The sequence below is a fragment of the Muntiacus reevesi genome, chromosome 2 (assembly GCF_963930625.1).
Source record: "Muntiacus reevesi chromosome 2, mMunRee1.1, whole genome shotgun sequence".
In the NCBI taxonomy this organism is placed as follows: domain Eukaryota; kingdom Metazoa; phylum Chordata; class Mammalia; order Artiodactyla; family Cervidae; genus Muntiacus; species Muntiacus reevesi.
Genome location: NC_089250.1, coordinates 269,288,905 through 269,311,791, shown reverse-complemented (window position 1 = coordinate 269,311,791; position 22,887 = coordinate 269,288,905). Strand labels below are relative to the sequence as shown.

Sequence of the window (22,887 nt, the reverse complement as noted above, 5' to 3'; positions counted from 1 at the left end):
AATAAGGGATAGTCACGCTCTTCAAGGTCTCCAATAATGAGTAATCAGTCCTTAGACTTTCCACGTAATTTGCCATTGGAGTTGTTTGGGGTTACTGGAGGAAAGGGCTCATTTCCCCCTGAAGAGCTGCCCTTGATCTTGGACTTTCCATCTGGGTCACTTGGGGGGAGTGAAGAATTGGCCTGTCTCTCCTCCACCGCTGACCTCCAGATGATTCATTTTCACCACCTGGGGGTCAGGCCATGGAGAGTGATTGACAGATGCTGAAACACTGACTAACCTTGGAACTCCCAGTGTGCTAGCTATATTCAGACGTCTCCTGTGCTCAAAGATCTTCAGATCCCCATGTTAAGCTCCTACCCTCGCCCTCAACTCTACTCCCTGGCCCAGACTCCCCCTCACCTCCCCAGCCCAACCAGAATCTGGCCCGCAGATGCTCAACCCACACTGATTCCTTGGTGCCCTACACCCTTGCTTGCCTGCTGCATTGCATCTGATTCTTTGCCACCCTTTGGGACTGTAGCCCACCAGGCTCCTTTGTCCCTGGGATTCTCCAGGCAAGAATACTGGACTGGGTTGCAATTTCCTCCTCCAAGGGGTCTTCCAGGCCCCGGGAATGAACCTGCCTCTCCTGCATTCCAGGTGGATTCTTCACTGCCGAGCCATCAGGGAAGCCCAACCTACGCCCTCAAGTCCTCTTTTTTCACATCACTGCAGCCCGACCCACCCCTGCTCTGGAGCCTCCAGTTTTTCATCTTGTAACTCTTCTCTGTCCACATTCAAATCCTTCTTCAATTTCACAGCTGAGTTCCACGCTGCTTCCTCCACGCAGCCTTTCCTGATTGCCCTGCGCGGTCAGCAGTGGGTAATCGCTCCCTTCCCAGAACTAGAACCATCGAGTGATTTTTAAAGTTTATTTATTTGGCTGCATTGTGTCTCAGTGCAACACGCGGGCACATGGGATTTTTAGCTGCAGTTCATGGGCAGCAGGTGGGATCTTAGTTTCCCGAGCAGAGATGGAACCTGTGCTGCCTGCAATGGGAGGCCACGTCTTAACCACTGGACCACCAGGGAAGCCCCTATCAAGTGATGTTATTTGTTCTTTTTTGGAGAAATTTTTCCCTCGTGACAGAGTGATTTGCTTTTGTGTAGATGCCAGATAGTAACCTACCCTGCTCTTCATGACTCAACAAATTCAAACGGGGTTCAATATTGCTCACTAAAGCCCTACTTTAAAGGAAATCAGTCCTGAATATTCATTGGAAGGATTGATGTTGAAGCTGAAACTTCAATACTTTGGCCACCTGATGCGAAGATCTGACTCATTTGAAAAGACCCTGATGCTGGGAAAGATGGAAGGCAGAAGGAGAAGGGGATGACAGAAGATGAGATGGTTGGATGACATCACAGACTCGATGGACATGAATTTGAGTAAATTCTGGGAATTGATGATGGACAGGGAGGCCTGGCGTGCTGCAGTCCATGGGTGTGCAAAAAGTCAGACACGACTGAGGGACTGAACCGAACTGAAAGCACTTCTTCGGCCTCCTCTGCAGTTAAGAGGGGACCGTGTGACATTGTTTCAGTGGAAGTGAGCTGGGGGTTCTTCGGGAAGGTTTTGCTTTCCTGATACTGTCCTTTCCTCTTTCCTGTCACTTCCTTCTTCTTCCTCCTAGAATACGGATGTGATACTGGAGGTGGAGCAGCAGTTTGGCAACCATGAGGTAACCATGAGGAAGAAAGCCACTCATGGTGATGTTCACTGAAGGATGCTTTAGCAGAACAATTCAAGAAGCTTAGCTCCCTGACAGCCTTGTAGAGCTGCTATGCCAACCCCGCACAGCCTAGCTCTGCAACCTTTTTTTAAAATTGACGTGTAGCTGATTTAATGTTAGTTTCTGCTCTACAGCAAAGAAATTCAATTATACATACATATACATATACATATATATATATATACATATATATATATATATATATATATATATATATATATTCTCTTTCATATTCTTTCCTTTATGGTTTATCACAAGATACTGAATGTAGTTCCCTGTGCTACACAGTAGGACCGTGTTGTTTATCCATTCTGTATTATAATAGTTTGCATCTGCTAATCCCAAACTCCCAATCCATCCCTCCCGCACCCAGCTCCCCCTTGACCACCAATCCGATATCAAGCAGACCTCTGTGTCCTCTGCAGAGCTTAGAAATGAGCTTATTTGATAGTCATTGATAAAATGTTGACATCAATTTCACCTTTCTTGAAACTATTCCCCCCCACACACACTTTTTTTTTCTTTAAAAAGCACCGACTTCAGAGCAGGAGGGGTTTGAGTGCCGATTATGCCGTCTATGACACTGATTCATTGGGGAACCACAGACAACTCCTCTTCTTCTCTGGACCATTTCTGCAATAATTCTGCAATATTTCCTGGGAAAGAGGCAGAATGAAGAAATACGTCTGGGCATGGCCTTCCTCATTAGCATTTTAATCAAGCATTACCAGAGACATCATGGGTATTTCAGGTTCCAGGGTTATTTTATGTCCTCAGATATTGGGTTGGTCTCAACTAAAGCCCAGTAACTAGCTAGCTGTCTCTCATCAAGGAGATTTCTGGTCAGATATTCCAGCAGCCAGCACTTTGTGGAGCTCATTGGCTTTTGGCATAAACTCCGGCCTGCATAAGGATTACGAGACTTCTTTCCAGTAATTTTATAGACAGGGGCTAGCAACAATCCCTGATGTAGAATATGTGTGTGTCCTCCAAAATCCAAATAGGCCAATCGGACACTGGGCTTCTAACTTCTTTTTTCCACCAGACACCCTATACTTTTCAAATTAACAACCTGTGTGTGTTTGGGCAGTTTTATTGGTTCTCATTTATCGTGTCCAATCAATTTTGGTTGGAGGGAGGATTTACATGTCTCCTGTTTAATAATACTAGAAAGGGGAAATGTTCCCCGGTCATACAGAGTATCTATTTATTAATATATTGAGGTAAAGGAGGAGAAACAATGACTTCCCAAGAAATTTGTTCAAACATTCCAATCTTCATCCAAACTCTCACCTTAATTTCATCATTCTTGCATTTCCATAGCTTCCCCATTCACCTATAACTCCCATTAGGGCTGACCAGGCATTCAGTCCCATCACTTCATGGCAAAAAGGAGGGGAAAAAGTGGAAGCAGTGACAGGTTTAATTTTCTTGGGTTCCAAAATCACTGTGGATGGTGACTGCAGCCATGAAATTAAAAGACACTTGCTCTTTGGAAGGAAAGTTATGACAAACCTAGGCAGTGTATTACAAAAGCAGAGATATCACTCAGCCAGCAAAGGTCCGATTAGACACAGCTGTGGCTTTCCCACTAGTTATGTATGGATGTGAGAATTGGACCATAAAGAAGGCTGAGCGCTGAAGAATTGTTGCGTTTAAATTATGGTGCTGGAGAAGACTCTTTAGAGTCCCTTGGACTGCAAGGAGATCAAAGCAGTCAATCCTAAAGGAAATCAGTCCTGAATATTCATTAGGAGGACTGATGCTGAAACTGAAGCTCCAATACTTTGGCCACCTGATGTGAAGAGCTGACTCATTGAAAAAGACCCTGGTGATGGGAAAGACTGAAGGCAAGGGGATAAAGGGGACAACAGAGAATGAGATGGTTAGATAGCATCATTGGTTCAATGGACATGAATTTGAGCAAACTCTGAGAGATAGTGAAGGGCAGGGGAGTCTGGCATGCTGCAGTTCATGGGGTTGCAAAGAGATAGACATGACTGAGTGACTAAACAACAAGTTTTAGAATCACAGAGCATGAGGCTCCCGTGTTAAGGAGTCCCAGAAACGTCTTCTCCGTTTTACCGCTAATGTGCATATGTCTTTGAGTGCCCCACTGGAAGTGGGGCCAAGGAACCCAGGCTCTCTTATCAATCTTCATCTGTATTGGGTTATGGGACCATCACCTCAGGTGATTTGCAGTCAGATTTCTCATTGTCCCATCTGTCTTGTGGCTTTTTAATTTGCCCCAGACCAGGGGATCTATCTACCTGCTCTATCGCAGACTTGATTGAGCTCCTTCAATGCTGGGGGACGATGGCCCATCCAGTCTCCCAGAGTGCTGCGCTGAGACCTTTGTTTTGACCCCATCAATGTCCCCTTTGTCCCAATTCTTTTTTTTTAAGTTTAATTAATTAATTAATTTTTGGCTGCACTGGGTCTTCATTGATGCACACGGGCCTTCTCTACTTGCAGCCCGAGGGCTTCTCATTGCAGTGGCTTCTCTGCCGTGGAACACAGGCTCCAGGGGCACGGGCTTCAGTAGTTACAGCGCACAGGCTGAGTTGCCCTCTGGCATGTGGAATCTTCTTGGACCAGGAACCTGTGTCTCCTGCATTGGCAGGTGGATTCTTAACCACTAGACCACCAGGGAAGTCAGTTTAACCAAAATCCCTTACCCTCAATATCTGATGGGCTTCCTTATCCTCCACCAGCCCCCACCTGCTGTCTGATCACCCTGACCTGCCTTCAGCAGCCCCTTTCAGTACTCTTCCCTGGAGAATCCCATGGAGAGAGGAGCCTGGTGGGCTACAGTCCATGGGGTCACAGAGAGTCAGACACGACTGAGAGATGAGACTTGGTGATCAAGGAAAAAATGAAGTAGGATTTTCAGTTTTTATTATGCACGTTCTGTTATTGTTACATATATAAGTTCACGTATTACACTGGTGATAAATTCTTTTCCTGATGATGGATGAGTAAGAGGAAAAAAAGAAAGGATCACCTAATTAGGCCATAATGAGATTTGAAGAAAATCTTTAACTTAAGCTAGTATTTATGTATTGTTTACTATATGTCTGGAAAGAGGAGGAAATGGCAACCCACTTCAGTATTGCTGCCTGGAAAATCCCAGGGACAGAGGAGCCTGGTGGGCTACAGTCCATGGGGTCGCAAAGAGTTGGACATGACTGAAGTGACTTAGCACATATGTCTGTCAGTTTCACATACATGTCTCATTTACACCCCCACCAACAACCTGAGAGACTGAATATACAGAAGCAATAGCCAGACGGTATACGACCCTCAAGTCTCAGCCATAAGACACATATGACTCTGATCCTCAATTACCAGGAACTAGTCCAAGAATCCAAACCACAACTGCAGTGACAATTAGCCCAGAACAGTCAGAGTTTGGTCCACAAATATCAGGTTCCTTCTTATTTGCCCCTTCGTCCAGCTCAGAACCAACCAAAGAAAACCAAATATGCTTCCTAATATAACTACAGGAGGTGCTAACCTCCAGCTTTCTCAGGATTACAATCATCTCCCATCACTGCTGACACTCCACTTTTTTCCACTCTAAAGGACTCCCATTGCCCCACCTGCCTTTGTGTCTGCCAAATGCAAATGGTGGTGGCTGGCTCTCTCACTACAGCAAGCTCAGAATCAATAACCTGTTTGTTCTCATTTGCAACCCCATGGACTGTAGCCCACCAGGCTCCTCTGTCCATGGGATTCTCTAGACAAGAATACTGGAGTGGGTAGCCATTCCCTTCTCCAGGGGATCTTCCCAACCCAGGGACTGAACCCAGGCCTCCTGCATTAGAGGCAGATTCTTTACCATCTGAGTTATGCTGGAAACCCCAATACAGTCAGAGATGGAATTAAAACTTAAGTTTCTCTTTCTCCACACCAACTTTCAAGAGTGTAGAAATTATATAAACTCCCCACATTCTTTGGCCAACTGGCACTATGGGTACTGTACAAATTACTATTAAATGTTTATACAGGCTCACCCTCCACTCAGGACTTCCCATGTGGCTCAGTGGTAAAGAATCTGCCTGCAGATCCAGGAGACATGGGTTCAATCCCTGGGTCAGGAAGCTCTCCTGGAAAAGGAAATGGCAACCCACTCCTGTATTCTTACCGGGATAACCCCATGGACAGAGGAGTCTGGCAGACTACAGTTCACAGGGTCACAAAGAGTCGGACAAGACTGAGTGCACACACAGCAATGCAGCCCTCATCTCGCTCGAAAAAGGAAAAAGTGAATCACTTAAAATTTAGGAAACATGTCTCTAAATCAAATAAAATCATGTTCAGGAGAAAATCAAGAATCAAGACCTCAGAGTCTGTTGCCCTAAAGGTCCAGGAGCAGTGACGAGAATGAAAACAGAATGTGAAATCTGGTGCAATGGGTCAGGGGACCTGCCGCCTCTATTGGACTGAGGGGCAGAGTCCACTCTGCGCCCAGCTTTTATTCCTGATTGCAGACTACAAGACTTTATTTGATCTATCTTTGCTAAGACACTATATTGACATAGTCCGGATCTCCTTGTTTTTACCCCAGGCCGTTCCCTTCTGGCATAGTCTTGGGAACAATCAACCAGTACATAGGCAGTGTTCCTACCTAACGCCGACCCGGTGTTCCAAGGTCCATGCTTTCATGATCCCAGTCACACTCCCTTCTGGGTCTGGCCTTGGGGTCTGTGACAAGGCTATTATTCTAAGAAAACCATGAAAAATAATCATCAACACAGTTTATTGATACATGCTGTTTTTCCAGGTGCTATTTCCATGAAATTTCTCAAGGCTGTGAAAGTACATTATTAGGGATTCCCACTACAGGAGTCCACCTTGACTACTCTTCTATATGTCAGAAAACCCTGTTGGTGCTGTTTTCTGAAATATATTCAGAGTCTGGCCACTTCTAACCAGTTGCCCTGAGGCCACCCTGGCATAACCACACCCTCTCACCTCTCACTCTGGTTGGCCAGCTCCTGCTTTTCCCTTAATCCCTGATGTCCATCTGGTTCAGAGCCTCATCACACTGTGTTTTAAACAGGTCACATATTTCTGTTCCTTCTCCAACCCTTACCCCGTGAACTCCTTTGAGGCAGACACTGTATCTTTCTCCTCTCAGCTATCCTTTGCGTTTCATGCACATTGGGAACCACAGCAACCAAAAAAAGTTTGGGGAACAAAGAAAGGAGGAGGCAGTGTAAAAACTTGCCAAGACTCCCCTCCTGAACGCGACGCAAAGGAAAGGAACCGAAATACACTTAATGGCTTTGAAACTGACCAGGAGTGATGAAATGGTGCTTGCGGTGACTTTAAAAAAGAAGAACTGGGGAAAGTTTGCCGTTTCATTGTGAAGGCAGAGAAGGGAGACTGCAACCCAGTGGGGCTCAGCCGGGGGTGGGGGCTTTCCACTCTCCCAGGGGCATTGGCTAATGGTCATTTTTCGTTGTCAAAACCGGACATCGAAAGCTCCTGACTTCGCATGGGTAGAAAGCAGAGAAGTTCGCTGATGTCCTGCCGTCCACAAGACCCACCCCATCAGCAAAGAATCATCCAGCCCCAAATGCCCGAGCTCTTATCCACCCGTGGGCACTGCAGGGGCGGGGACAGGGTAAGGCAGGGGACGTAGCTTGTCTGAGGGAACGGAGACCCCAGTCTCAAAGGATAAGCATGCATCGCAAAGATGGACAGAGGGGACAATACTAGAGCGGGGTTGAACCACGTGAACCGGGGTTGGAGAGACAGGAAGAGGCACATGGTCCTTAGGAAGTGGCCGCGATATGGCTGAGGCATGTGAGGGGTGGCCGGGAGCGGGGGAAGGGTAGATGATGGTGAGAGTGTGAACGTCCTTGAATAAGTGTCACTGCGGCTGGTGCTTCGTCTTGAGGGAAAGGGTCAGGCGTGGAAGGATGCCGAGGAGGGGAGGGACAGGGCTGGAGCTGGGTGTTTGCTCCCTCTGCTGGCGGTGGTGGTGATGGGCTGGAGGCAGCGAGACTGGAGCCCAGGTTTTGAGGAGCGGGGGTGCTTTAAGGCTCAGGGGACAGAGGTCACGCTGGGATAGAGACAAGGGCACAGATCTGGGAGTTGGTGACTCAGTGGAAACTGGCGATGAGGGAGGAGGGAACCGAAACAGAAGGCTGGCCGTGAAGAGTTGAGATAAGCCTCACACTTCTCCTTGGGGAACTTGCATGTCGACATTCTTTTCCCATAACCACAGGAACACCCACTTGATCGGGGTGGCCCGGGTTTACAGCCTCGAGTCTGGCGGTCACTTAGTAAGTCTAAAGGTTACCTGGCCAGCGTTGGGCTGTATGGGGCACTCTGATCGGCCACCGGGAGCTGACTTGTCTCTGCGGGCTCACGGAGTGCAGAGCGCTGCACCATCCCTGTGGACGCAAATTCACTGAACCCTCAAAACAACCAGATGAGCTAAGAAACGCTGTCATCCCCGTTTGAGGCAGGAGCAAGTGGCAGTAGCAAGAGCCTAAGTGGTGAAAGAGGTGCTTGAATCCTGGCGGAATGACTTTGAGCTTCAATTATTATTCTTTCAATGAAGAGGAAATCCTCATGACATGAAATTAACCAATAAACTACTTTTTATCTTTTGGCTTTGCCGCAGAGTGTGCGGGATCTTAGTTCCCCAACCAGGGATGGAACCCTCATCCCTGCCTTGGCTGTGGGAGTTTTAAGCACTGGACCACCAGGGAAATCCCCTTGTGTTTTATCTAATTTTTATCAAATTAACCATTTTTAAATGAATAGTTTAGTGGCATTTAGTATATGCACAATATTGTGTAGCCAGTACCTCTATCTAGTTTTGAAACACTTTCCATCAACCCAAAAAGCAGCTCTGTACCCATTAAACAGTAAACCCATTTCCTCCTTCCCGAAACCCCTTGTTGTTGCTTGGTGTTCAGTCGCTCAGCTGTCTCACACTCTTTGCGACCCCATGGACTGCAGCACGCCAGGCTCCCCTGGCCTTCACTATCTCACGGAGCTTGCTCAAACTCATGTTCAATGAGTCTGTGACGCCATCCAACCATCTCATCCTCTGTCGCCCCCTTCTCCTCCCGCCCCCAATCTTTCCCAGCATCAGGGTCTTCTCCAATGAGTCGGCTCTTCGCATCAGGTGACCAAAGAATTGGAGCTTCAGCTTCAGCATCAGTCCTTCTAATGAACATTCAGTGTTGGTTTCCTTTAGGATGGGCTGGTTGGATCTCCTTGCAGTCCAAGGGACTCTCCAAGAGTCTTCTCTTTCCCAAAGCTCCTGGCAGCCCTGCATCAGCTTCCTGTCTCTGTAGAGGTTAGTATCTTGGATGCTTCCTATAAATGGGAATCATACAATATGTGACCATTTGCGGCTGGTGTCTTTCATTTGGCATGTGTTTGAGGTTCATCCATGATGTAGCGTGGATCTGTGCTTCTAGTGCTGAATGATGCGCTGTTGTACTGCCTAGTCCCTCCGTTGTGTCCGACTCTTTGCGGCCCCAAGAACTGTAGCCTGCGAGGCTCCTCCGCCCGTGGGATTCTCCAGGCAAGAACACTGGAGTGGGTCAGTGCCATTGTATGGATGGGTCATATTTTGTTTATCCAGTCATCCACCAATAGACATTTTGATTTTTTTCTTTTTTACTATTAGGGAGGCACTTACAATTTTTTGGTTTTCCATGAGTTTGACATGAGTTTGAGTAAACTCTGGGAGTTGGTGATGGACAGGGAGGCCTGGCCTGCTACAATTCATGGGGTCGCAAAGAGTAGGACACGACTGAGTGACTGAACTGAACTGAACTGATGGCTTATTACAAGATGTTGAGTATAGCTCCCCATGCTACACAGTAGCGTGTTTATCCATTCTATATGTAATAGTTTGCATCTGCTAATCCCAAACTCCCAATCTATCCCTCTCCCTGCACTCTTGAAAACCACAGATCTGGTCTCCATATCTGAGTCTGTTTCTGCACAGCAGTGATTCAGCCATATATTCTTTTTAATGTCTTCCCTGGGCTCAGTGGTAAAGAATCTGCCCGACAATGCAGGAGACCTGGGCTCGATCCCTGGGTCAGGAAGATCCCCTGGAAAAGGAAATGGCAACCCACTCCAGTATTCTTGCCTGGAGAATCCCCATGGACAGAGGAGCTTGTCGTGCTACAGTCCATAGGGTCACAAAAGAGTCAGACATGACTGAGCAGCTAAATAAGGACAGCATTCTTTTTCATATTATTTTTCATATTCTTTTCCACTGTGGGTTATTACAAGAAACTGAATATGGTTCCCTGTTCTATACAACAGGACCTTGTTGTCACCTGTCTTAATGTTTTTTCTTTTTGGAAATCCAATTGATTTACAATGTTGTGATCATTTCTGGTACAGTAAAGTGGCTCAGATATACATCTCTGTACATTCTTTTTTATATTCTTTCCCATAATGATTCACCCCAGGACACTGGATACAGTTCCTTGTGCTACACAGTAGGATCTTGTTGTCTGTCACCTGTCTTACTGTTGATGGGCATTTCAGCAGGTTCCATTTTTTCAGCCATTACTGCCAGGGTCCAGCCCCAGCAGGATCCAGGGGAACCCTCAGGATGAACAGCATCGGCGAGAGAGAGACACATAGAACCGGCCTTGATGGGGCCAAGTCTGCGAAGGAGAGAGAGAGAGAGAGAGAGAGACAGAGAGAGAGAGAGAGAGAGACAGAGAGAGAGAGAGACAGAGAGAGACCAGACTAGGATATGCGGCAGAGTCTGGCAGTTGCTTTATTTTTCACCATCGCCTTTATACCCTAAGTTGGTACATTTCTAAGGGGCAGATAAGCACACAGACTTAGTTTAACATTATATCAGCTTGTCCTTCACAAAACCAGGTGTGCTCTGTATATTTTTGTTTATGAGAGTATTTTCCCATAGATTTTTTTGTACATTATCTTCTGACCTAGAGCGTAGCAGAAAACAGAAAAGTGGCAGTCTCATGATACAGCAGGTTGTAACATAATAGAAATAAAATCCTGTTAACATACAAGTCAGTCTTTTTGCAGAAGTTCTCAGCTAAATTTATCTAAAAAGTTTAACACACAAAGACTCTGCGGCTCTGGTGAGGCAGCCCCTGTTTAGCACTCTTGGTTAAAATTAACAAATATCTTATTGTTTTTACACTAGGGCTAAACTCTTATTTTTCTAGATCTCCAACTGTATTAACAATGATTTCCACTGGACAACCTCAGCACATTAACATCAATCAAATGTTGATCCAATAACCACTTTTAAAACAATATGTTTTGTATTCTCTAATAGGGCTTCCTCACCCCCCAAAGGGCTCTGTGCCTATTAGGGCCTTTTTTATGGTTAATCTCTATGTATCATATCTTTTGGCTTTCAGGCCTGTTGACAATTTGTGGCTTGCAACTCGTGCAACTTTAAGCAACTTCAGTAGCCAACCCTGTCTTTTTTGTGGTTAATCTGTTTTCTTTCTATTAGGTGTCAACTCCAAGGGAACTAGATAGGATTACATTTTCATAGAAGAGAAATGCAAAGGATTGCAAAAACAGCAGATATGGCACAAAACAGGCTCTTAGTCCAAAAGTTAATTACCTGCAAGAAGCCACCAGCTAATCTCTATCTAAACTATTTTCTATTAGGCATATATGTGGCTATAGTACTTGTGGGGCTTTTTGCACCCCGCGGAGGGACCTATGCTTAATAGTTTCTTTTGTTAGCATACTGTGCTTAGGATGTTTAGAACAATCATGAGTATTTTGTGCAATGAGAGCACATATTTATCAAACAAGCTAGAATGCCAGCAAAAGGGTTTGAATTGAAGCATTTCCTTCATCCCTGGCCCCTTCACAGGATACCAGCATCCAGGAGATTTATTAATTAGCTTTTAAGTTGATCTTTATTCAGTGAAAGAGGAGCAGGAGAGCTCTCAGCAGGCAACACAAGAATCTGCAGCAGGGCAAATAAGAACAACAGCAGAAAAGGGGGGAGGATATAGGGTATGGTAGAGGCCGAGGCCAACCTGGAGGGTCCCTTATCCTAGACGGCCTTGCCAGTCAGGTATTATCCTCATGACCTCGTCATGGATGGGGTCCCGGACAGCCTTGCCTGCCTGGTATTTTCTTCGTGACCTCGTCATGGGCGGGACCTCCCATAATGTCCCCCAACACACAGAGTCTGCTCCGAGGAGTAGCTGAAACCATTATCTTGATGTGAAACCATTATCTTGATGTGAAACCATCGTAATCTGAAAGAGACAAACATAACAAGTGGATTTAAAAAGCCAGGGGCCAAAGATCTGTGATTAATTATCACAAATTATTGTGAGCAGGAGCTATAGCAGGAGTAAGAACCAGGTTACATTTTTTAGCAATTTTGATCCTGGTTCAGATAGAGTCACACTGGTGCTACCCTCTCCAAAGGAATGGAGCCTTCTGCTGTGGTCTCACATGCTTTGATGTCTTTGTATTAGCCCAGAGTGACTGACGTAGGTGTGACAGACTCAGTTTCAAGTAGTTGGAGGAGTGAAAACCTGAACATTCATATAAAAAAATCAATCACAATTTTTCCCCAATTGAAGAAGCTGGAATCCCAGTGTAGACCTGGCACTTCAAGGAGACCCGTAGCTTGGTAGCCAGTTGTCTAGTTTTATCTAAGTAGGTTCTAACCTTTGATTCACATATTGATTCACATATTAATCAGAGCAGTTGTCACTGTTACTGACTTTAATGCTCCTCTAGGTATGAGAAGAGACAAAATCTGGGCTCATGAAAATCTTTGCCTGAGAGTATCTAACTATCTGAAGGCCTGTTCTGCCAGCTTTTCCCAGAGCACAGATGCCTCGTTCCTGATCTCCCCCCTCAATGCCTCTCAGGGCGTGTTGCAGGGCCGATGCTGCAGCAGGTCCAGATCTAATCCCAGCAGAGGCAGACGGCAAGTGCTGGTTTTCAGTTGGCATGGCCCCTTCCTGGCGATTTGACCATGGTTTTGGGGGCATATCACGTCCATTTTCTCCCATGGTGCTAGAAATGCTCATTCCTAGGTCTGGCAAAGATTCTGCTGACAGGCCACTAACCCAAGAAACAGGAGCCAATAGACCCTGGATCGCCTGTCTCACCCGCCTCTATGGTCCATGAAAACGTTCCCTCTTGTTGCTTCTTCCCACATCTAGAGTTTCACCATCACCCTCACTGATCTCATATCATCATTTTATCAGCCGCTCAGTCACACATTCAGTAATGGAAGAAACAATTGTGCAAAGCAGGCAGAAAGGCAAATAATATAGCTAGCAGTATTAGTAGGATCATAAGTAAGAATTTGAGAACCTGTTTTAAGTATAGTCAATATGCAACTTCGATGAAATGGACAAATTCTTAGAAAAGTATAACTTTCCAAAACTGAACCAGGAAGAAATAGAAGATCTTAACAGAACCATCACAAGCAAGGAAATTGAAACTGTAATCAGAAATCTTCCAGCAAACAAAAGCCCAGGACCAGATGGCTTCACAGCTGAATTCTACCAAAAATTTAGAGAACAGCTAACACCTATCTTACTAAATTGCAGAAGAAGGTAAACTTCCAAACTCATTCTATGAGGCCACCATCACCCTAATTCCAAAACCAGACAAAGATGCCACAAAAAAAGAAAACTACAGGCCAATATCACTGATGAACATAGATGAAAAAATCCTTAACAAAATTCTAGCAAACAGAATCCAACAACATATTAAAAAAATCATACACCATGACCAAGTGGGCTTTATCCCAGCAATGCAAGGATTCTTTAATATCCACAAATCAGTCAATGTAATACACCACATTAACAAATTGAAAGATAAAAACCATATGATTATCTCAATAGATGCAGAGAAAGCCTTTGACAAAATTCAAGACTCATTTATGATTAAAACTCTCCAGAAAGCAGGCATAGAAGGAATATACCTCAACATAATAAAAGCTATATATGACAAACCCACAGCAAGCATCACCCTCAATGGTGAAAATTTGAAAACATTCCCCCTAAAATCAGGAACAAGACAAGGGTGTCCACTCTCACCACTACTATTCAACATAGTTTTGGAAGTTTTGGCCACAGCAATCAGAGCAGAAAAAGAAGTAAAAGGAATCCAGATAGGAAAAGAAGAAGTGAAACTCTCACTGTTTGCAGATGACATGATCCTCTACATAGAAAACCCTAAAGACTCTTCCAGAAAATTACTAGAGCTAATTAATGAATATAGCAAAGTTGCAGGATATAAAATTAACACACAGAAATCCCTTGCATTCCTATATACTAACAATGAAAAAAGCAGAAAGAGAAATTAAGGAAACAATACCATTCACCACTGCAACAAAAAGAATGAAATACTTAGGAGCAAATCTACCTAAAGAAACAAAAGACCTATACATAGAAAACTATAAAATACTGATGAAAGAAATCAAAGAGGACACAACCAGATGGAGAAACATACCATGTTCATTGATTGGAAGAATCAATATTGTCAAAATGGCTATTCTACCCAAAGCAATCTATAGATTCAGTGCAATCCCTATCAAGCTACCAACGGTATTTTTCACAGAACTAGAACAAATAATTTCATAATTTGTATGGAAATACAAAAAACCTCGAATAGCCAAAGTAATCTTGAGAAAGAAGAATGGAACTGAAGGAATCAACCTGCCTGATTTCAGATTCTATTACAAAGTCACAGTCATCAAGACAGTATGGTACTGGCACAATGACAGAAATATAGATTAATGGAACAGAATAGAAAGCCCAGAGATAAATCCACAAACCTATGGACACCTTATCTTTGACAAAGGAGGCAAGGATATACAATGGAAAAAAGACAACCTCTTTAACAAGTGGTGCTGGGAAAACTGGTCAACCACTTGTAAAAGAATGAATCTAGAACACTTTCTAACACCATACACAAAAATAAACTCAAAATGGATTAAAGATTTAAATGTAAGACCAGAAACTATAAAAGTCCTAAAGGAGAACATAGGTAAAACACTCTCCGACATAAATCACAGCAAGATACTCTATGACCCACCTCCCAGAATATTGGAAATAAAAGCAAAAATAAACAAATGGGACCTAATGAAACTTAAAAGCTTTTGCACAACAAAGGAAACTATAAGTAAGGTGAAAAGACAGTCCTCAGATTGGGAGAAAATAATAGCAAATGAAGCAACAGAAAAGGATTAATCTCAAAAATATACAAGCAACTCCTGCAGTTCAATTCCAGAAAAATAAATGACCCAATAAAAAAAATGGGCCAAAGAACTAAACAGACATTTCTCCAAAGAAGATGTACAGATGGCTAACAAACACATGAAAAGATGCTCAACATCACTCATTATCAGAGAAATGCAAATCAAAACCACAATGAGGTACCATTACATGCCAGTCAGGATGGCTGCTATCCAAAAGTCTACAAGAAATAAATGCTGGAGAGGGTGTGGAGAAAAGGGAACCCTCTTACACTGTTGTTGGGAATGCAAACTAGTACAGCCACTATGGAGAACAGTGTGGAGATTTCTTAAAAAAACTGGAAATAGAACTGCCATATGACCCAGCAATCCTACTTCTGGGCATACACACTGAGGAAACCAGATCTGAAAGAGACACGTGCACCCCAATGTTCATCGCAGCACTGTTTATAATAGCCAGGACATGGAACCAACCTAGATGCCCATCAGCAAACGAATGGATAAGGAAGCTGTGGTACATATACACCATGGAATATTACTCAGCCATTAAAAATAATTCATTTGAATCAGTTCTGATGAGATGGATGAAACTGGAGCCCATTATACAGAGTGAAGTAAGCTAGAAAGATAAAGAACAGTACAGCATACTAACACATATATATGGAATTTAGAAAGATGGTAATGATAACCCTATATGCAAAACAGAAAAAGAGACACAGAAGTACAGAACAGACTTTTGAACTCTGTGGGAGAAGGTGAGGGTGGGATGTTTTGAAAAAACAGCATGTATATTATCTGTGGTGAAACAGATCACCAGCCCAGGTGGGATGCATGAGACAAGTGCTCGGGCCTGGTGCACTGGGAGGACCCAGAGGAATCGGGTGGAGAGGGAGGTGGGAGGGGGGATCGGGATGGGGAATACATGTAACTCCATGGCTGATTCATGTCAATGTATGACAAAACCCACTGAAATGTTGTGAAGTAATTAGCCTCCAACTAAAAAAAAAAAAGTATAGTCAATATGTCCCAGGTCCTCTGACTTAGTTTGTTAAGTAAATGTAGCCTGGTATTAATCTCCTGGCTATAGATCATGGAGATTCCGACTTTTATCCAAAGATTGATCACTGAGGCAAGTTTTAGAGATGAACTTAGATAGCCCCTTAATAATTCAGTTAGCTCTCATTAGCATTATAACATAAAAGCAAGGAACTGTGTCATAAGAGCTTCTTAGTAAACATAGACTTTAATTAACAAAACTAGAATTTAATATTTAGTGAAACATATTGTCTTTCTAAAATTGCCTCCATTTTCATTAAACTAGGCCGAGACTAATTTGTTTTAAAAATAAGTCTGGTGTGCTGACCACACAGCTTCTTCTATACTAACTCTGCCGTAATTCCTCAGGAGGCTGAGACTAAATTCTCAAAAGGCCTCTCAAGGCCAAGAATTTATTAATTTGTTCTACTTTTCCCCATTTATAAATGACTGACTAGAGAATAGAATTATCATTACTTTTTTACAACAAAAATATTTCCAGTCTTTATATTCTTCTCTCACTGACAGCACATATCTGACTTGCTATACACACTCAAACATTTTCCTTGTCACTTTACTAGATTTGAGTCCATAAATTTTAACCTTTAAAAAATTAACCCCTAGTGAAAACCAAGATGAAAGCAATTGTGAACTATTTGCTGCACTGGCAGTCTCTGATTAGCAAACTCAAGAACATATTTTAGAACCTCTAAAAACATGTATTTTTCCAAAGTACAGTTTTTCTCAATGTAATAGAAGGCACATGTCTAATAGATTATGTCTATGTATAACTGACTCAAGTTCCTGAAAACCAAAAACAAGCACAGCATCGGAAATCACGTCTACTCCAATAGAATATAAAAATTTAAATGACCAAAAATAATAGTGGGGCATGAAGAAATGTTGCCACCTTGTGGCCACTTTGGGTAGCAACAACTTAAAACCGGTGTAGATGGCCATGTATTATTCACCAGGCCTTCAGGGATGCAAGGAATAAACACCTGTTGTCAACGAATGACCTTAGGTAAACTCTGGAAAAAGAACTCAAAACCTGGCAATTGGTCAAGAAGCCAACCTTGGGAGGTAAGTTTTACTCACACTCTTTCAAAATAATCACATGAAAAGATTTCAGTATCACTAAAACTTATAGAAATTCAAACCAAAACTACAATGAGGTATCACCTCACTCCGATCAGAATGGCCATTGGCAAAAAGTCTGCAAACAGTAAATGCTGGAGAGGGTGTGGGGAAACGGGGACCCTCCTACACTGATGCTGGCAAGGTAAGCTGTTAACCGTCAGTATGGACGACAAGATGGAGCTTCCTCAAACAAGTGAAAAGATGATGAAATCACTACACTGCTTAACCCCATGCAGAAAAACATACGCCAAATCAATTAAAGATCTAAATGGAGGGATGGACAGTATAAAGCTTTTGAGGAAAATATACAGACCATGCTTTGATATAAATCGCATCCAGTTCTTTCTGGATTCATTCTTAGAATAATAAAATAAACTAAACAAATGGGTCCTCATTAACCTTAAAAGCATTTGAGCATCAAGGTAAACCATAAATGAAAGAAAAAGACAACCCTCAGAATGGGTGGGGAAAAAAAGTGTTTGCAAATGGAGATACAAGGAATTCATCTCCAAAACATGCAAACAGTCCATGCAGCTCAATTAAAAAAAAAAAAAGAAAAGAAAACTGGGCCAAAGATCAAAATGGGCATTTCTCCAGAGAAGGCATCCAGAGAAGGCATCCAGGTGGCCATAAAGTACGTGAAAAGATGCTCAGCGTCCCTAATCGTTAGAGAAATGCAAATTAAAAGTTCAGTGAGGGATCACTTCTCCCCAGTCAGCATGGCCACCTCAAAAATTCGACGATAAATGCTGGAGGGGGTGTGGAGAGAAGGGAACCCTCCTTCCCTGTGGGTAGAAATGTAAATCAGTGCATCCGCTCTGGAGGGGCTTTCAGACAGGCAACAACACAGTACCACGTGACCCAGCATCCCACGCCTGGGTGTGGATCCTGGGAAAACCAAATTTTCAAAACATACTGCACAGCAACCATCATGGCATCACTGGATACAATCACCAAGACACAAAAGAAACCTAAGTGTAGAAGACAGATGAATGGTTAAAGAAGATGGGGTTCAGATACCATGGCATTACCCAGCCAAAAAAGATGAAAGAATGCCACTTCCATTCAGGAAAGAACTAGAGACGTCACACTAGGTGAAGTAATTGAGACAAAGTATCACATGTTATCACTTCTAGGTGGAATCCAAACATGGAAACAAATGAACTTCTTTACAAAACAATAACTTCATACACTTAGTAAAGAAACTTATGGTTACCAAAAATGAAGGGCAGGGTGCAGGGAGAAATATATGTTGAGAATAACATATACACACTGCAAATAATCCATAAGGACCCACTGTAGATCACAAGGAACCCTACTTTGACTCTATCAATAACCTATATGAGAAAAAGAACCCAAAAAGAACACATATACATCTATGTATAAATGAATAATGCTGCTTTACACATACACACAAAAAACCCACAACAATGCAAGTCATCTATACACTCAAATTCAAAATAAACATAAAAAAGAATAGGAAAGAAAGAAAGACAAAAGAACTGCTGGTTCTGTTCCCCTCAGGCCTTGGGGATCTGGGCTGGGTCACATCCCTCGGGCCTGAGAAGGCTGGGTCCCCAGGCAGGACTGTCCTGGGGCTGAGGGCGCTGGGGAGGATATCCCAGCCAATGAGCCCCTCATCTCGATGGACATGGGCTTCCTGTTCCCCTCTGTATGAGTCCACAGTCTCCAGATCCAGGGGACCCTCCTGCAGCAGAACGAAATCTCGTCCCCCCCAAAGGATGGTGGGGTCTCTGGGCTGGAAGAGCCTTGCAAAGTGCCCTGGGCCCCGTGTCTCCTGGTGGCGGGGTTCCCACCTCCAGCCTCCTTCCTTAGGGTCACCCCACTGAGAGGACAGCTCCCTCTGCAGAGGGGTGTTGCAATCATTGCGATCGCCTTAGGGATGAAGGGTAAGGGGGAAGAAGTAAGGAGACACAAGCCTTAGGGCTTCCCGGGTGGCGCTAGCGGTAAAGAATCCATCTGCCAATGCAGGAGACATAAGAGAAGCGGGTTCAACCCCTGGGTCGGGAAGATCCCCGGGATGCATTCTCACTGACAACCCAGAAAGCGGACTTGCCCTAAGGCTCTGGTTGCCCAGGTAATCAGAGCGGGCACGAGGAAATGCTGCCACCTTGTGGTCATTCCCTGTAACAGCCCCTTGAAAACCGGTGCTGACGCTCTTACCAAGTCCTGTGGGGCTCTAAATGACACCAGCCCTAAAGAAATCTTCCGGGGTAAATCACACGAACAGAACTCAAACAGGGCTGACTTTCAAGAAGCCACTTCCCAGAGGTTAACTGTACTCCCCCGTAGAAAGTAAAAGCCCATGGAAAGATACTCAACATCAGTAATTATTAAAGAACTGCAAATGGAAACTACCATGATCCATCACCGCACACGGCTCAGAACGGCCTCAAAAGATCTTCAAAACTTAAGTGCTGCGGAGGGCGAGGGGAACAGAGAACCCTCCTACACCGTGGGCAGGGCTGTAAATGGGTGGGTGCAGCCACAAAGGAAAATATTTGGAGGTTCCTTAAAACATGAAATAGAGAGTTAACACATTTTTCAGCAATAGCACTTCCTGCTTTCATCTGGAAAAAAAAATCTTAATTCAAAAGAATATGTACATTTCAATTTTCAGGGCAGCACTGTTCATAATAACCAAGCCAGAGCATTAACCAAAATATCCATTGACAGAAAAATGAAGACTCACTGGCCCATCTATACAGTGGAATACACTCAGAAAATAAAAATACCAGGGGCAGCAGCATGGATGTACCGAGAGATTATCACACTGAGGTATGAGACCAAAGACAAACATCCTAAAATATTACTTACAGGTGGAAGCCAGAAATTCATGCAAATGAAAAAACTTGCAAATAGAAACAGACCCAGAGTTAAAAAAAAAAAAAAAAACAGTTCATTGTTGGTTTATTTTTTTAAAAGTTGCAGGAGGAATATACTAAGAGGGATTAAAATGTACAGTTCGGTTCGGTTCAGTTGCTCAGTCATGTCTGACTCTTTGCAACCCCATGAACCGCAGCACGCCAGGCCTCCCTGTCCATCACCAACTCCCGGAGTCCACTCAAACCCATGTCCATTGAGTCAGTGATGCCATCGAACCATCTCAGCCTCTATGGTCCCTTCTCCTCCTGCCTTCAATCTTTCCCAGCATCAGGGTCTTTTCAAATGAGTCAGCTCTTCACATCAGGTGGCCCAAGTATTGGAGTTTCAGCTTCAGCATCAGTCCTTCTAATGAATACCCAGGACTGATCTCCTTTAGGATGGACTGGTTGGATCCCCTTGCAGTCCAAGGGACTCTCAAGCGTCTTCTCCAACACCACAGTTCAAAAGCACCAATTCTTTGGCGCTCAGCTTTCTTTATAGTCCAACTCTCACATGCACACATTACTACACAGCAAACAGGTAATCTAAAGGAACCACCTGAATAGCACAGGAAGTTGAAAGAATGCACTGTGATAACCTTCATGGGAAAAGATCCCAGAAAAGAACGGCTGTACATCTATTTATAACTGAATCAAGTTTCTGTACACCCACAGCAAACACGTCAGAAATCAACTCTATTAGGAAAAAAAAAAGAAATTACCCAAAAAAGTGGAGGATGAAAAATGCTGCCGCCTTGTGGCTGCTTGGGTAACAACAACTGAAAAACCTGTGCTCTTGGGCATTTCATATTCACCAGTCCTTCAGGGATGTTAAGTAAAAACACCTATTCTCAACAAATGTCCTGGGGTAGGTCCTGGAAAAAGAATTCAAAACAGGGCAGATGGTCAAGAGGCCAGTCTTGAGAGGTCGGTTTTAATCACAGTTGTTTTCTTTTTTTTTTTAATCACACGGAAACCTTTCAACATGAAGTAATTTTAGAGAAATTCAAATCAAAACTATAACTAAATATGAGCTAACCCCAGCCAGAATGGCTTGTGTCAAAAACTCTACCAACAGTAAACGGTGGAGAGGTTTTGGAGGAAAAGAAATTCTCCTACCCTGATGCTGGCAATGTCAGCTGTTAACAGCCAGAGCAGAGGACAACGCGGAGGCTCCTTAAGTGAAAAGTGAATGAAACTACGTCTCTCCCTAACCTCATGCAGAAAAGAAAGTCCAAATCAATTAAAGAACTAAGTGGAGGGATGGATACTCTAAACTTTTTGAGGAAAATATAGGCAAAACAGGTTTTGAAATAAATCACAGCACGTTCTTGGTTTTGCTCTTAGGATAACAACAACAACAACAACAAAAAGAAAACGAACAAAAACCTCAACAAAAGCAACCTCGTTAACCTCAAAAGCTTTTGCACAGCAAGGACCACCATTTCTTTCTTAAATGAAAGAAAAAGACAACACTTAAATTGGGGGAAATGGTTACAATAGATTTTAAAAGCGACTTGCTGCTGCTGCTGCTAAGTTGCTTCGGTCGTGTCGGACTCTGTGCGACCCCACAGATGGCAGCCCACCAGGCTCCTCTGTCCCTGGGATTCTCCAGGCAAGAACACTGGAGTGGGTTGCCATTTCCTTCTTTGTAAAAGCAACTTATTCATCTCCAAAAGCATGCAAACATTTCATTCAGCTCAATATAAAACAACAATCAATAGAAAACCAGGCCAAAGATCTAAATAGACCTTTGTCTTCAGATGGCATCCAGATGGCCATAGAGCATATGAAAGATGCTCAGCATCACTGTTAGAGAAACGCCCATCAAAACTACAACGTGGCATCAACGCACACCCCTCAGAATGGCCATCTTCCAAAAGATCTACAAAGATTAAATGATGCGGAAGGTGAGGCAAACAGGAATCTTCCTACACTGTGGGCGGGGATGTAAATGGGTGGGGGCATCAATGAAAGAAAGCAGTATGAAGATGGCTGAAACACACTAAACATAGTTACTGCATGATCAGGCAAGCCCACCCATTGCCTTAGGTCCGGAGAAAACCATAATTTAAAATGATATTTGCAACCCTATTTTCAAGGCAGTAATATTGGCAATATTTAAGAAAGCTTCCCCAGTGGCTCAGCTGGTAAAGAATCTGCCTGCAGCCTTTTACCTCGTTGCAGCCGAGAAAGCAACATGGGTCACCAGCAGCTCTACTGGAGCCATCGGAGAAAATTCGGCCAGGGTTCTCGCTCTTGCCGGGTCTTCTCAAACCGGCATGGTCTGATCCGGAAATACAGCCTCAATATGTGCCGCCAGTGTTTCCGCCAGTGTGCTAAGGACATCGGCTTCATTAAGTTGGACTAACTGAACTTCCTTAGATGGCTCATCAAGCATATCAACTTTAGGCGGAAATAATACTAGCTCTTTGTATGTAAAATAAAAGTTTTCAAAACTTCAAAAAAAAAAAAAGAGAGAGAGAATCTGCCTGCAATGCGGGAGACCTGGATTCGAGCCCTGGGTTGGGGAGATCCCCTGGAGGAGGGCGTGGCAACCCTCTCCGGTATTCTTGCCTGGAGAATCCCCCCAAAACAGCCGAGCCTGGCGGGCTACAGGCCATGGGGTCGCAGAGAGTCAGACACGACTGAGCGACTGAGCCCAGCACAGTGAAGAGCGTCGCCGAAATGTCCATCAATAGAGAAGTGAAGCCACTGACCCGTCTGCACGCGGGCGTCACTCAGCCGTCAGAAACAGCGAAAAATATCACTGTCGGCAGCATGGATGGACCGAGATTTGTCATACTGGGTGAAGTCAGTCAGG

The 22,887-nt window shown here is 43.9% G+C and overlaps 2 protein-coding genes across 2 annotated transcripts in view; both read left to right on the top strand.

Moving 5' to 3' along the window:
• Window positions 1–22,479, top strand: part of LOC136161629 (small ribosomal subunit protein uS14-like) — a 539,148-nt gene extending 516,669 nt beyond the window's left edge. The window contains exon 2 of the mRNA XM_065926633.1: window positions 22,434–22,479. The gene's annotated coding sequence lies outside the window, so the exon portion shown is untranslated. The remainder of the gene's footprint in view (window positions 1–22,433) is intronic.
• LOC136161630 (small ribosomal subunit protein uS14-like) lies at window positions 22,258–22,434 on the top strand. Its single transcript, XM_065926634.1, has one exon. It carries the CDS (start codon window positions 22,264–22,266, stop codon window positions 22,432–22,434), a length of 171 nt encoding a protein of 56 aa, XP_065782706.1. The 5' UTR covers window positions 22,258–22,263.
• Window positions 22,480–22,887: the final 408 nt, after the last annotated feature.

Bases quoted from the DNA above. Each gene is read 5' to 3' on its own strand.
- LOC136161630 (XM_065926634.1), top strand. From the start codon at position 22,264: ATGGGTCACCAGCAGCTCTACTGGAGCCATCGGAGAAAATTCGGCCAG.